The following is a 13305-nucleotide window of genomic DNA, read 5'->3' as shown; positions in this document are numbered from 1 at the left end:
GCTTCTCCTACAAGATGCTGATCGTGGAATGCTACTACTGCCGGAGTGAGTGCCATGCTCCTCTAAAATATGGGCAGTTGCAATGTTGCAAGAGATAAGAGTTCCTCCCCCAAGGACATAAACACCATCTTAGCAAGTGCTCTCAAAGATAAGCTTACACTGCAATATTATAGCTCCACTGCTACAAAAATAAGAAGTTAAAAATAGTCTCTATACAGTTTTCAAAAAGGGACTCTTCTATGTGAAATATTGTTGGATTGTAATACTGTACCTTCACTAAGTCTTTCGGCCAACCCGTTCCTAAGACACTACGGCTGCCATATCCCAGAGCATTGCCTCCATACTCAGCAACCTTCCTACTGTTTGTGTTAGGACCAGCATAGATCACCAACTTAAAAACATAAAATACACTGTTAGACTGCAAAAGAAAAACAAAAAGTCTAATAATAATAATACGTAGCATTTACACAGCGCTTTACAACTTCAAAACGCTTCACAAAACATTAAGAAACAAATCCTCACAATAGCCTTGTGAGGTAGGTAGGCAAGTATTATTATCCCCATTTTACAGATGGGGAAACTGAGGCAGAGAGGGCTAAATGACTTGCCCAAGACCACACAGCCAGTCAGTGACAGAACTGGGAATAGAAATCAGGAGATTCCTAGCTCTCAGAGGCCCACTAAAACATGCTGCCTCTCTAAATAAAGGGCTGGATCCTGCTCCTTTTGAAGTTAATGGGAGTTAACAGTTTGCCACTGACTTCCAGGGGAACATGATGAGGCCCAAAGTTTTTTAGAAAGCACTTAAGTCACTGGTGACAAAAACATTAAGACCTAGTTCTATAAGTAAGTCTAAGATTATGTATCAGAGGACTCAAACTACAATGTTAGAGAATTTATAGTAACAATTACTAAGCAGTGTAAGTGGCTCTTAGATTACACAGAAAATAAGGTGTTCTTTCATTAGCTATGTTCTTGAAATTGAAAAGACATTCATATTAATCCATGTAAACAAGCCATTTATAATCAGAGTTATCCTTTCCAGTTCTGCCCAGTTTGAACAAACTGTGCTGATCTACAAAGGAGACAGCTCAATTAAAGTTAAAGAAATAAGGGAAAATGGGTGACAGGGAAAAGGAAAATGAACTCAACAAGTTTTAAAATAAAGAGAAATAATCTAAGTAGTCATGAAATGGATATCAACAGGGAATGCTGGTCTGGGTTTGTGGGGGAAGTAACTTCTCTGAGGGCTATTACATTTCTCCTATTGAACTACCATCACCACATTCGGCCCCCTTAGGAGGAAAGTTCTGTAAGAAATCTAAATCTTTAAGGATCTACCAATTAAATTTCCTGTTAGACAACAGTGACAGTCAGTGGACATGACGTTCTAAAAAGGTACTTTGTAAATGTTTAGCCCATATTCTTTGACCTTTTCTTCATTATAGAAATTACCCCCACAGAAATTAGAGATGGAAAATATCTATTAAATTATCCAGTCCCATCTCTCTGCCATTTCAGGATAGCCCCCCACTGCATATTTTCTAATATATAATCCAACCTAGTTTTACACTTGCTGAGAGATGAGACTGACACCCTTCCCCTAAGAAGCTATTCCACAGCTACCTACCACCCTAAATTTCTTTTCATCTCTAAATTCTAGGATCCTAGGGACAAATCAGAGCTTGTGGAATTACCGTGAGTTATAGCGCTACTGTCAGTAAAAGCCTCCCACATCATCCTCATCACTAGTGGCATGGATGATGAGTAGCAACAAAGATGAAAATGAGAAACATGAATGATAATCACATAAGAAGTTTCTGTACTGGCCTTTGCCTACCTTATCATAATCATACTGTGAAGAACATCTGCTATCAAATCTAAGATATAAACAGCGGGCTCCTGGAATATGTACAGTTTCTTTAAACTTATAGTTGTCCCTGACAGGATGTACTGTTTCTACAGTTTTCCCAGCAGCCCAGGGAGCTGGGATCTTCAAGCCAGTGAGAAATCCTGGCTCCTCTTTCTCTTCTAGCATTCTGAAATCAGACAAAGATGAAAGGTAGTACTGAAGATATAATACAAAACTATTTGTGTACATATTCAAACACCACCATAAGATGCTTTTAAAAACCTAATAACGCTCTTCAAGTTATTAATGGCCAACAAAATATTTATCTAATCACTTTAAGCAGGTGTGTTGAGGGTACAGTGGCAGCTTAAATAACATAAGCACTTTACAAATAAAACATGTCAACCTGTAACCAGTAAACTTGGATACTTCACAATTTTAGAAATCTAGAAAACCCTAGAAAAAATATCTAACAAGTATGTATTATACTATAAGCTGGTTCTCGTCTCTGACTATTAATACATAATCCATTTTCCTCCTGGGATAATATTTGATAGAAGACAAGATTATCACAAAAGAAGATATACATAACATTTCATTCAAGTCTGTGCAAGTCTGGAGAGCAAAGGAAGTTGTTGCATTTCCCATATGTCAAAAAATTGCTTTTAAAACTACCAGTTCTTAAAAAGTGCAAACAGGAAAAACTACATTTGAAATTAACCAAAGCTTGAACATGACAACTGGTTTTAAATTGAGATTATCTGCTTTTCATTTGTGACCTTGGATTTAAAACCAGGACTAGAGATGAATTACATCTTGCCCTCTACTACTTAAAAATCAGAATGCATTTAAAATACTCTAACTTATGCTGCTACAACATACCACATTTTGTTATAAAACTCTCTCCGATCCTATACATTATTCCGTGGCTCAAGCATGCAGAAATCCCTTTCAGAATCTAGAGAGCATACGCACATGCATCACTTCATCTACGCTTCCTGTTAGACTCATCTTTCAACTCTTTATGGAAAATTATTTCTTTTTAAAAAATTAAATGCACTTTGTAGTCTTGTTATGTAAAATTGCTTTGTAGATTCACACTATTGCAATGTTGACCCCTCAAGATCCTTGCTGCTAAGAATCACTCTTCAGCAATGGTCAGGCCAGGAGCAACATAATTAAAAAAGGAGTGTTTTCAATATAAAAGTAGTGAATATTGGGAGTAAGGGGCAATCACCTCTCATCAGGGAACAGCTTGCCTTTCTGCTCTGATGTACCACTGGGGGAGCTGCCCACCTCTGAGAAAACTGGAGACTGGGTTTTAAGCAACAAGGCCGTCTGCAAACACAAACACAAAACACACAAACACCACGTTTCACTGTAAGAACTGCGTAGGTTTCTGAAGCTTGTTAATATTATGCTGCATAGTTATTAATGCTGTAACTGAAACTGGATGGGGCACAATGGATGGCATCTGTTTCTTTTAGCAGTAGTTGTCAAGCAGCAGTTCTCGAACCGTGATCCATAGACCACTTACTTGCTGATGGTTTGCAGAGAGCTGGCTGGCAACATGCCACCAGTTCTCCTCCCTGTTTCTAGTGGCTAAATCACTTTTTTTTTTTTTTTTAATAAACAAAGCTTAAAAAAAAATACCCCAATTAAATGCTTTCCTATTATTACTTTTCCATATAAATAACTGTTGTGGTTGCCACAGGGGGGCTGTGAAATTGCCCATGCAAAGGGAAGTGGATGTATGAAAATCTCTTGTAGGATATGGTCCATACCATGAAAGTTTGAGAACCCTTGAGCTAACAAATTAAGGCAAAACTAATGTCAGTTAGTGTAGCTGTGTAAACACCATCACAAATTAGAAACTTCTCCATGTGTTAATAACTTGGAGAAATTTGCTGCTAGCTAGAACATATAAGGACTTGATCTTTTCCTCCTAGAACTTAAAATGTGTTTCCTGGAATGTGAACAACCCAAGGACAGCTCTGATTTAAAACATGAACAAGTGATTAGTTCATATTATATTTTTATCAATCTTGGTATCCTGGAAGAACCCCAACAACAGAACAACTCATGTTGGAGAGCTATTATAGATAACGTTTCACCATTATTCTTTAGTCTTGATATTTCACCTTGGTAACCTTCATGAGAATACCATTGGTAAATTTAACATATACGTTTAAATCTGTGTTAAAAATCTATCCTTCTATCCACTGTATAAAGGCCTTACCTGACTGGTATAAAGCACCAGCTGTACCAGCTGAGGCATAAGTGCATCTGCCATGGTTAGCGTCTGTAAATTTGGATGCATCAGAGATGTCAGTAATACCGGAAGCAGGTGACCAAGCATAGTAGCCTTAGTAACTTGTTCCAGGCCTTTTAACCTGTAAAAAGAATCAGAAGCACACACTGTAACAATTCCTTTAATAAAATGCCACTACTATTTTATTTAAAGAAATTAGTTTAATACCAAATCAGATCACATAAGTAAATGGTTCAAAATGCAGCAGTCAACTTTTATGTGCAAGTGTCCTGAGAAAAATCTTTCTATTTTAATATCTACTGAACACACCAATATTTCCTAACATATATGACAAGGTTCACAATCTTTTCTGTTAAGCAATTCATATTAAGCATTGACAGCCCTAGAAAACTGCTGAATGATATTTAAATAGTGCCCAGAGGCCCTGGTTGGGATCAAGGCCCCAATGTGCTAGTATTGTATCAACACAAAGATAGACACAGGGCCTCAGCCCTCAACTGCTTACAATATAAAAGTGTTGTGAAGCATTTGAGTCTCCAAGACTACGTATGAGGAAAAACAGACTGTTTTTTCATGTGGGTATGTATGACAATAAGAGAACAGTCCAAAAAAAGGGACATGTTCAAAAAACAGGATAAAGACCCTATGGGTGCAAACAGAACATGCAAGCTCAAAGCCTAAAGTCTAAAACAGACTTTCTAGAAAAGCTTTCTTCATTCTGGATATTTTAAATTACTTATTTTTAGGCCTAATTCCTCCTTTTTCAAAATGGAGATATTTTCGAAACCCTCAATAAGATTTTGGGGAGGTTTTTTTAGTGTGCAATTTCTACTAATTGTGCTTTTTGTTTTCCAGTCCTTTCTTTCACTTCCTGCCTGAAGAAAGAGGGCAGAAGGTGCTGCTTTGATGCTATATGGAGGGTATAGGAGTAGCATCCAGGAATGTGACTGATACAAATGCTGCTGCCAAGAAGATCTTCAGGAGATGAAGAACCTAGCCTTCAGAACTTTTAGCAGGATGGATTCCAAAAGGTGTTGGAGGTTAAGATTGTTTCCATTTAGTAAAATGTTTATGGTACTTAACCAAGTAACTGGACTAACTGTAAAGCTAAAGAGACATGATTTTGGAGAGTCTCTGTTGATCTCTGTATTATGTTAATGGGACTGAAATCAGTTTCTGGAAAGCCTGATTCAAAGCTCTCCAAAGAAAGACTGCATTAGAGATATTAAAGGATAATTCATATTAAGAAATAGCTCCTAGCCCTTCAATAATTTGAGCATTAAAAACAAAAATAAAGGGAGGTACGAATTCTGATAGTATTAGCTTCCCTTTACTAAGCAAGCTGGTTCACACAACGGGCATCAGTCAAGTTGCCTTACCTCTGCTCTCTGTCAGAAATGTCGCTGTTTATAAGAGCTGTAGTGACTTGTTGCAGCATTTCTAAAACTTCATCACACCCAGTCAGGATTTGTGTAGCAAGAGCCAAAATACTGGTCTTTAGTTCCTAGGCACAAAATGTCATACAATAATACTTAAATTCCTAGAGAATAAACTACTGAACAAAGTGATGGGTTTCCAAATTAAATAATGATATTATGACCTGGCAGGCCTGTGGTAGTGGATTCATCCAAGATTTAAATTTTATTTATAATGCTAAGGCCTAAAGTGCTGGGAGAAACTAGGGGCATTTTACAGGATGCGCATATAGTTTCTAGAGGGGAAAGGAGTCCCCAATCCAGCACAGAAAAGTAGCCAGCCAGAGTACTGCAGTGGTGACAGAATGTCCTAGAAGGTATGATAACTGTAGAGAGAAACTGAACAATGAAAACATGGGTGAATAGTGAAAAAGACAGACAATAGTACTGAAACATTTAGCATTTACTCAATAAACTTGAAGATAAATGGCATTAGATAGCAAGCACACATATGCCTATAAAAGCAGCAGACAGAAACAGACCAATGACATTAGCAATACAGTTAGTAAGATTATAAAATAACTGTTACAAAAACAACCTGGCCTCTGCGACACAACTGACAATTATCTACTGACAGCACTACCTAACAGCAGTGCAAATATAGTCACAATTTAGTAAACCTCAAATCAATGAAACCATCAAAATCCTCCACACTCCACGCTTCCCCCAGCTCCCTCTAGAGCAGGGAGAAAAGATGGGCCTACCAGCAAGCTCTGAAGATTAGCAAACTCATACTGTTAAAGATCAAGGGGAAACACAGTTCCTTGTGAGTTTTATAGCTAAAAAATGGCAAAAATTCTAAGAGTGAAGTCAATAGTGATAGGAGGCCAAAACATCTTCTAAAAGCAATAAGCTGAAGAGTCGATGTTGTCTAAAAATTGTATTCCAAAGCTAGTCTAAATATGAAGAAAAAATACATGAAATCTAGAAGACACCCCCACACACTTATAATAGCCAAGTATGAAACCCCTCCATACAGCATTTTAGAAGGGAAGTGCTGGCAGACTCATTAACAACATAGTGTCAAATGAAACTATACAAACAACAATTGCAGATTCTGGCTGAAGTATGAGACAGTACTGACTTCCACTATGTAACTTCATCAACATAACAAAAACTGACAACAGAAATAGATTCTACCAGTAAGCTGCACTGTAGAAATGCAAGAACTGCCAGAACACTAGCAGTAGAAAGCAATACTAGAATAAAACTGTGTTTACCTGTACCTTCAATGTTTCTCCCTGCAAGGAGCTGTCACTGTCATCATTTTCATCAGGTTTAATCAAAATAGTATTACTGAGAAGGTGGTTCTGTACAGCCATCAAATACCGCAAGCATGAAGATGCAGCCTTTAATATAAATAAGCACATTTTACATTATCTGAACTCTTTAAATGAGACTTGGCACAGGCAATCCTTGTGCTTTTTTAAAGTATGAAAAGGAAACAAGCAGGAACAAAAGTACAAGAAAGATATAAAATTCCTTCTCTTGAAAAGGTTATTGCCATTGAGTTACATAGTTTTTGTTGGAGCAGCAGAATCTCATTAATTCACACTGAATGAAGGCTGGGAGATCAATGAATTTTGTGAACTAACAAGTAGGTGAAACATTTAAAAAGAAGGAAGCATCATAAAACACTAAATTTGTTTAAAAATTTTAGTTGTAAATTTGTATTAAATGTGTACGTGTGTATGTTTTGCGATGTATATAGTAAAAGTAATGAAGTCTTAACATGAGACTTCAATGCAGAGCTCAACAACGAAACCTTTGCTGAAAGGAGACGATAGTCTCTGATGTGAGATTTGAGGAGTGCAGGTCAACGAGACTGAAATGAGAATTAGTGACTTTCTACTGTAGTAAATCTGAAAACACAACAGATCTCAAACCACATCCCACTTATAACTTCCCATTGCTGCAACTTCACATTCTTCTACTCATTAAACTGTTGTGCAAGAATATCTATGGGAATGTTTACAGGATTACTAAAAATTTCAGCTCTTTACTCATCACCCAACTGTGGCCATATAGTTTTCCTCCCTGCTTGTATGCGTAAATTATACACAACTCTAAAAGGCTCTCTATATTCTATTTCATTTTGTAAATCACTCTGAAACTTTGAAGGACCTTATATAAAGTAAATGTTTTAAGTTAAACAGTTTGCAAAGTGACAGGGAAAAATGTATCAATATGTAAACTTGCTTTAATACTAATATACAAGATCACTTTGTAATGAAAGAGTCGTCCTCCCCTTTTCTGTTCATGAGCATTTTAATTCAGTAATATTGATCAGGTTTCATTTTTGCAACAATATACACTTAAGCGCCTCTTCCCCCCATTCTTTTTCAAGACTACATTAATGTATTCATTATACTTCAATACAAAAAGGGAATGGATGCCTGGAATAAGAAACAAAAGAATTTAACATTTTCAACTAATACATTTTACTTACAGGCACAGTTGAAAGAAGCCTTTGAAATTCATCTTTCGATACAGTTTGGCACTTGGTGATTAAGATGCAAGATTCTCGAACAACAATCTTGAGAATGTAGTGCAAAAGTTCATCGTTTAGTCTTTAAAAACGCAGGAAAGACATGAGGAGATGTTGATGATTTATAATTAAAGAAAATTCATGATTGATACATTCAACACACCTGAAAAGTCTTGATGAACCATATTACAAATTAGGTTACATTGACTGAACGACTGCATCAGAAACGCTCAAGCAGTAATATGCTCAATCAAAGCACTCTGATATCAAGAGGTTTGAAAAATAAAAAGTGTTTCTTACCACAGTATAATACAAGACATATATAGCTCTGGCTTGTTTAAAATATCAGTACAATAGATCTGCATTCATTTTGCTCACTGTACCTCCAGAGAGTCCACATCAAGTGAAGCCTTCTTTTTTAATAAAAAGAAACCCCTTCCAAACTTCAATCTTTAAGTAAACGTTAAAACTTCTTGATGATAGTCTTAGTGCTGATGGGTGACACTTAAAACAGTAATCTGGAATGCGGTATTAGATTGTAAAATGTCATCTGCTCTCATTTAACTATCGGGGAATTCACAAAAGTCTCCTACAAACCACGTATATAGTTCTACAAAAATCTGAAAAGTTCCATAATACCTCAAAACACTAGGGGAATTCAGTGCTTTTAGCCAATAGTACAGTATGTACACAAAGCTAGCATTAGCTCAAACTGCAGTAACAAAGGGAATGAGTTGTTTAGGCAGAAGGTTTACAATAATGCTGACAAGCCAAATGCACATCAATACAAATTAAGAGCAACAGATGTGTTGTTCCACTTTACCTGTAATGATCATCATCTTCACTTCCAAATCTGCTGTTCTGAAGCTGTTCAGCTAAGTTTGTGAGGATCACATCACGAAGTTGAGAGAGCCCACTATTTCTTTCTCCTACAATGGAATGCACATTTAGGGTACAGAACATGAAAAATGTTGTAAAACAGACTTTTTCACAACTTTTTTAAAATTAATTCATAAAGAATATTGCTGGACATGCACTATCGACCGACATTAACTATGCTTACAATTTATTGGGATTCTGCACAGATGTACAAAAGCATTTTGGGACGTACTGCATTGCAATACCGTTTTAAATTTTGAGACAACTCACTGATTTTAGTTGAGTAGCAGATACCACGGATTTGGTCGACAATGTACCCTTTCTACACACACGCACATCAAAGCTTATTATATCTACTTTAAGATGAGGTATGATACGGAGTTGTCAAATGGCGCCGTTACCACTGAAAGGGGGATAACCAATGATACCATCAACACATTAAAATGACCACTTTGAATTATTTGCAGTCCTTTCTGTTAGTTTAATGACTATGTATTATTTCAAGACATAACATTGGATTTCTTTGTGACCTCAAAACATCACAACAACAATCTAAAGGGTAAAACAAAATCTAATAAAAAATTTGTGCAGGTATCATTAAAATGTAATAGTGCTGGTGACATTTTTAGTTATCATCATCATCTTGCTCATAATTATGATCTCTGTTGAAAGTGAGTGGATTACCATAGTCTTTACTGCCTTTGCATGTGACATAGGTCTATGCAAGGTTGTTCTAACTACAAACAGCCGACTGAGTAGCGATCCCTACTGGTACAAATACAAATAAGATCTTGTAGAAGCTCAGATGCCTTGGGTCCTTGAAGAATACAGGAAGTAGTTAATCTCCATATTTTCCATCCATGTTGCAACAGTGATCCAAATATCTGGTTTACTTATGAGCATTTTTGGAAAGTAGAGACCAACAAGGATCAAAACATCTGCATAAGATGGCCTAATTACTATGGTTTCTTTGACACCGAGAGACCCATATGCCATACTGGCGCACATAACATGCAGAAGCATCCTTGTGTTCACTTCCACTTGAGTAATGTACAAGTCCTGGACTTCTTCAATACCTCTACTGAATACCTCTACTAGTGATGGACTTTGCTACTTCGCCGTTGAAAAAGCCTCAAGCAAGGAGTGTTTGTGTTGAGTGCGGTCGTACACATTCAGGTAGATTGTGACCCATATATTGAGAGGAATTTTACAAATGATGGCTTGTTGGATGCCAACTTTAAAAACTTTTTTTCATGGAGAAACAAGATATCCACCAATTGCCTGGTATTTCTTCCACCCATCCTTAAATCCCATACAGTGCTGTCTTTCTGCAGTTTTCACAGAATTACTGTGGTCATATCTGTCACAGACTTCGATTACAGAATTAGCTTTGTCAAATCCTGTTTGGACCTGCCTCAAATACTCAGCAGCCCATTCATCAAATGTGTGGAATTTGTCTTCAGTCATCGTTTGTATTACAGCCACGGCATCTCAGATGCACACTGGAGTTTCTTTGTTGGATGCTCTTAGCTCATGGATTATTCCATCTTGATTTTACAGCTGACAGACAAAACTGAATTAGGGTGTTCTTCTCATTGTTCCATCAGCAGGACCAAAACAGGTCTTACTGGGTGACTAAGAACAGTTGGCACTGAAACATCATTGCTGCATCTTGCTAAGGACAGGGCTCTGTGGAAAACTGATAGCTGCTGTGACTGTTCCTCCTTTATCAGACTTGTAAACCTCACTAGTTTTAAGTTAGACCTTGTCATTATTCTGATACAGTCTTTCCTCTTCCCCTTGGCAACTCTCTCCCAGGCATCCACGCAGAGTACCGAGAACTTAAGACATTGTATAACTTCCAAGGAAGTGTTAGTTTATGATAGTCTTAATATTCAAACACTTTCTGGGATTAAAGAAGTTCAGAAAATAAAAAGTACTAACAGGAAAAAAGACAAAATCATCCTCTCTCTGCTTAGTTTTTAAATTTAAAAAATTACTCTCAAAAGTATCAGTAAGAACTCACCTTCAGTTAATACCAACTTAAGTAAGTTATTAATTTCCACTTCTCCAGGGTATAGGATATTTAAGCCAGAGCTACAAAAGAGGGGGAGAATCATAAGTCAAATTTAACACTTGTTTATAATGAGTGAAAGGAAAAGAGTTTGATTATGAACATGGGAAACAGAATATTAAAAATCAGAGCTTATAATTTTATAGCTATCACCCTTAGAATTACTCCATATGGTTGCTGAATTTTTATAAAAATGATATTTTTATACCAAGGAAAGATATCCAACACATCTTAACATTTAGATTAATTTGTCTGTCATATAATTGCAACTGTTGCCTCCTGTGATTTCTGCTTATCAAATAAGTTTTGTTGTATAAGCAGAGGATTTCCCCCTCTCAGAACCATCTGCTCCCTCTTGACAAATCCCACAGTGAAGTCATCATTGTAACATATGACAGTACAGTTATTTCTGTAATAAACAGACCAACGTCAAACACATGACGGCTTTACTGCAAATTCAAGCAGAATAACGCTGGTGGAGAGAGGGAGAAATCGGCAACTCAAATATCTGAAATAAGAGCTATAGGAAATGAAAGCCAGTAGCCAACAACTTTCATTGGTATTAACTCCTCTAATCTCATTAACCTTTGACCCATTATGGAAATCCTTCTTTACACTAAGTAGGGAGCCAGAAGTGCAATAGTATTGGAACAGCATTGCTATACATAGCATCTCCAAATAAGCCGTCTTTTTTCCCCTTTAATAGATTGTCCGCTCTGCACAAATTATTCACTATATCGAGGGTAAGAAATCACCCTTGAACAGAGGAGCGTGCTCCTGATTACTGATAGTGTTAAAGGAGCTACAACAACATGGACATGTTTTACCTTATTAAGTGTGTCTCATACGAAACATTAGTATGTGGTCGTTTTACAAGAGTGAACCGAAGCCAAAACTCCTACTGTTTATTTCCAACTCAGCCACTGATTCCAAGACTGACCACAGTCAACCACTTTGAAATGTGGACTTAGAAAAGCTATCACCACATGGAGTGTCTACATTTCATACTACCTTCCAAAACAATTTGTTTCATTCAAAATTGAAGCCAGAAAATTATGAAATTTATTTTTCTACAATGAAAAAAATCCTTCCTGGTCTGCTCCTTTTCTTACATAAATTACAATGCTCTAATATATTTGCTGACTAAAAACAATGACTCTAGTCAAATACTGTAACAACTAACATAATTGTTCAAGAATATCTGTAGTAAACAGTCAACAGGATTTATAAAACCTGAAAAGACGCCCTTCATACCAAAGATGCACTACTATTCTCTCATGCATTTAAATGGCTGTATTCATTTTGTAACTTTGTGGTTTATAAGAAAGGCACACAGATTGATCTTTGGAAGATTTTGTTCTCAAGTTGTGGAACAGTTCCCATTTGAAAGCAGATTTACATCTGTGCTTAGGACATCTGAGACAACATTCTTTGCCCTTGAGATGCACGTTTCCTGATTCTCTTGATACACAATTGCATTTTTTTCACTTTACTGTCCTCTACTTGGTCACTCTGCTGCCATGACAAACCACAGAGACGTTTCACAGCTTGTAGTTGAAATGAGGCGGCAGTGCTGTCTAGGCTCAGTGACACTGCTCCTTCAGCACCAATGCCTAGTGTGCTGGGGAGCTGAAGCAGCTGTTTGGATAAGACTCTCAGGTGCTGATGACGCAGCACAAAGACACTAGGCTCACCGCCATCCCAGGACTCCAATACAACCACAGGTTTCTCATCTCTAAATACAAGTCTCTCACCACCCCAAGCCACTGAACAACCTTGCTACTCATTTCATACTTTTCCAAAGTCATCTTCAGCCTATAGCATCCCCAAACCTCACTCATTCCACTTGTCCCCACACCTCTGGTCACCCCCCAAAAAGAAATCTCAAAACAGCTTTCTGAAACATTACTGTAACAACCATCATTTACATAGCTTCTTTCACCCCAGAGCATATATAAACCACACACAAACACAATGCATCCATTATTGAAATGCAGACAACTCTTGAGTAAAACATGACAGATATTTATCATCATACTCCTGATTAGGTTAAAAAAAATAAAAACACGTAGCCAATAGGAAATGCAGGAGTAATTTAAAGTAGGCATAATGTAGTTATTACATACTGCGTCACAATCACCATTTAATATAACATCCTGCATTTTAATTCCCCTCCAAACAGACCAGATTTGCAAGATCTGATCACATTTGTCTAAAATTTAATTGCCAAAGCCATAGTTTACACACAAAATCCTGCATACTTAT

At 37.0% G+C, this 13305-nt stretch overlaps 1 protein-coding gene across 5 annotated transcripts in view; it reads right to left on the bottom strand.

Annotated features, from left to right (window-relative positions):
- Window positions 1-13305, bottom strand: part of HECTD4 (HECT domain E3 ubiquitin protein ligase 4) — a 102837-nt gene that overhangs the window by 53590 nt on the left and 35942 nt on the right. For 4 of the 5 annotated variants that reach the window (XM_067539499.1, XM_067539501.1, XM_067539500.1 and 1 more), the window contains 9 exons: window positions 10993-11063; window positions 8911-9016; window positions 8049-8169; window positions 6820-6948; window positions 5504-5628; window positions 4092-4245; window positions 3090-3190; window positions 1841-2039; window positions 272-391 (listed from right to left, as the gene is read on the bottom strand). In XM_067539499.1, coding sequence (XP_067395600.1) covers window positions 272-391; window positions 1841-2039; window positions 3090-3190; window positions 4092-4245; window positions 5504-5628; window positions 6820-6948; window positions 8049-8169; window positions 8911-9016; window positions 10993-11063 — 1126 coding nt within the window. The remainder of the gene's footprint in view (window positions 1-271; window positions 392-1840; window positions 2040-3089; window positions 3191-4091; window positions 4246-5503; window positions 5629-6819; window positions 6949-8048; window positions 8170-8910; window positions 9017-10992; window positions 11064-13305) is intronic. The other variant, XM_067539502.1, reaches the window with a different exon arrangement.

Source organism: Emydura macquarii, unplaced genomic scaffold (genome assembly GCF_026122565.2).
Source record: "Emydura macquarii macquarii isolate MOO-44397 ecotype Brisbane River unplaced genomic scaffold, CSIRO-AGI_Emac_v2 contig_554, whole genome shotgun sequence".
NCBI lineage: Eukaryota > Metazoa > Chordata > Testudines > Chelidae > Emydura > Emydura macquarii.
The sequence above is the reverse complement of the archived record's forward strand: the minus strand, read 5'-3'. Positions and strand labels throughout refer to the sequence as shown.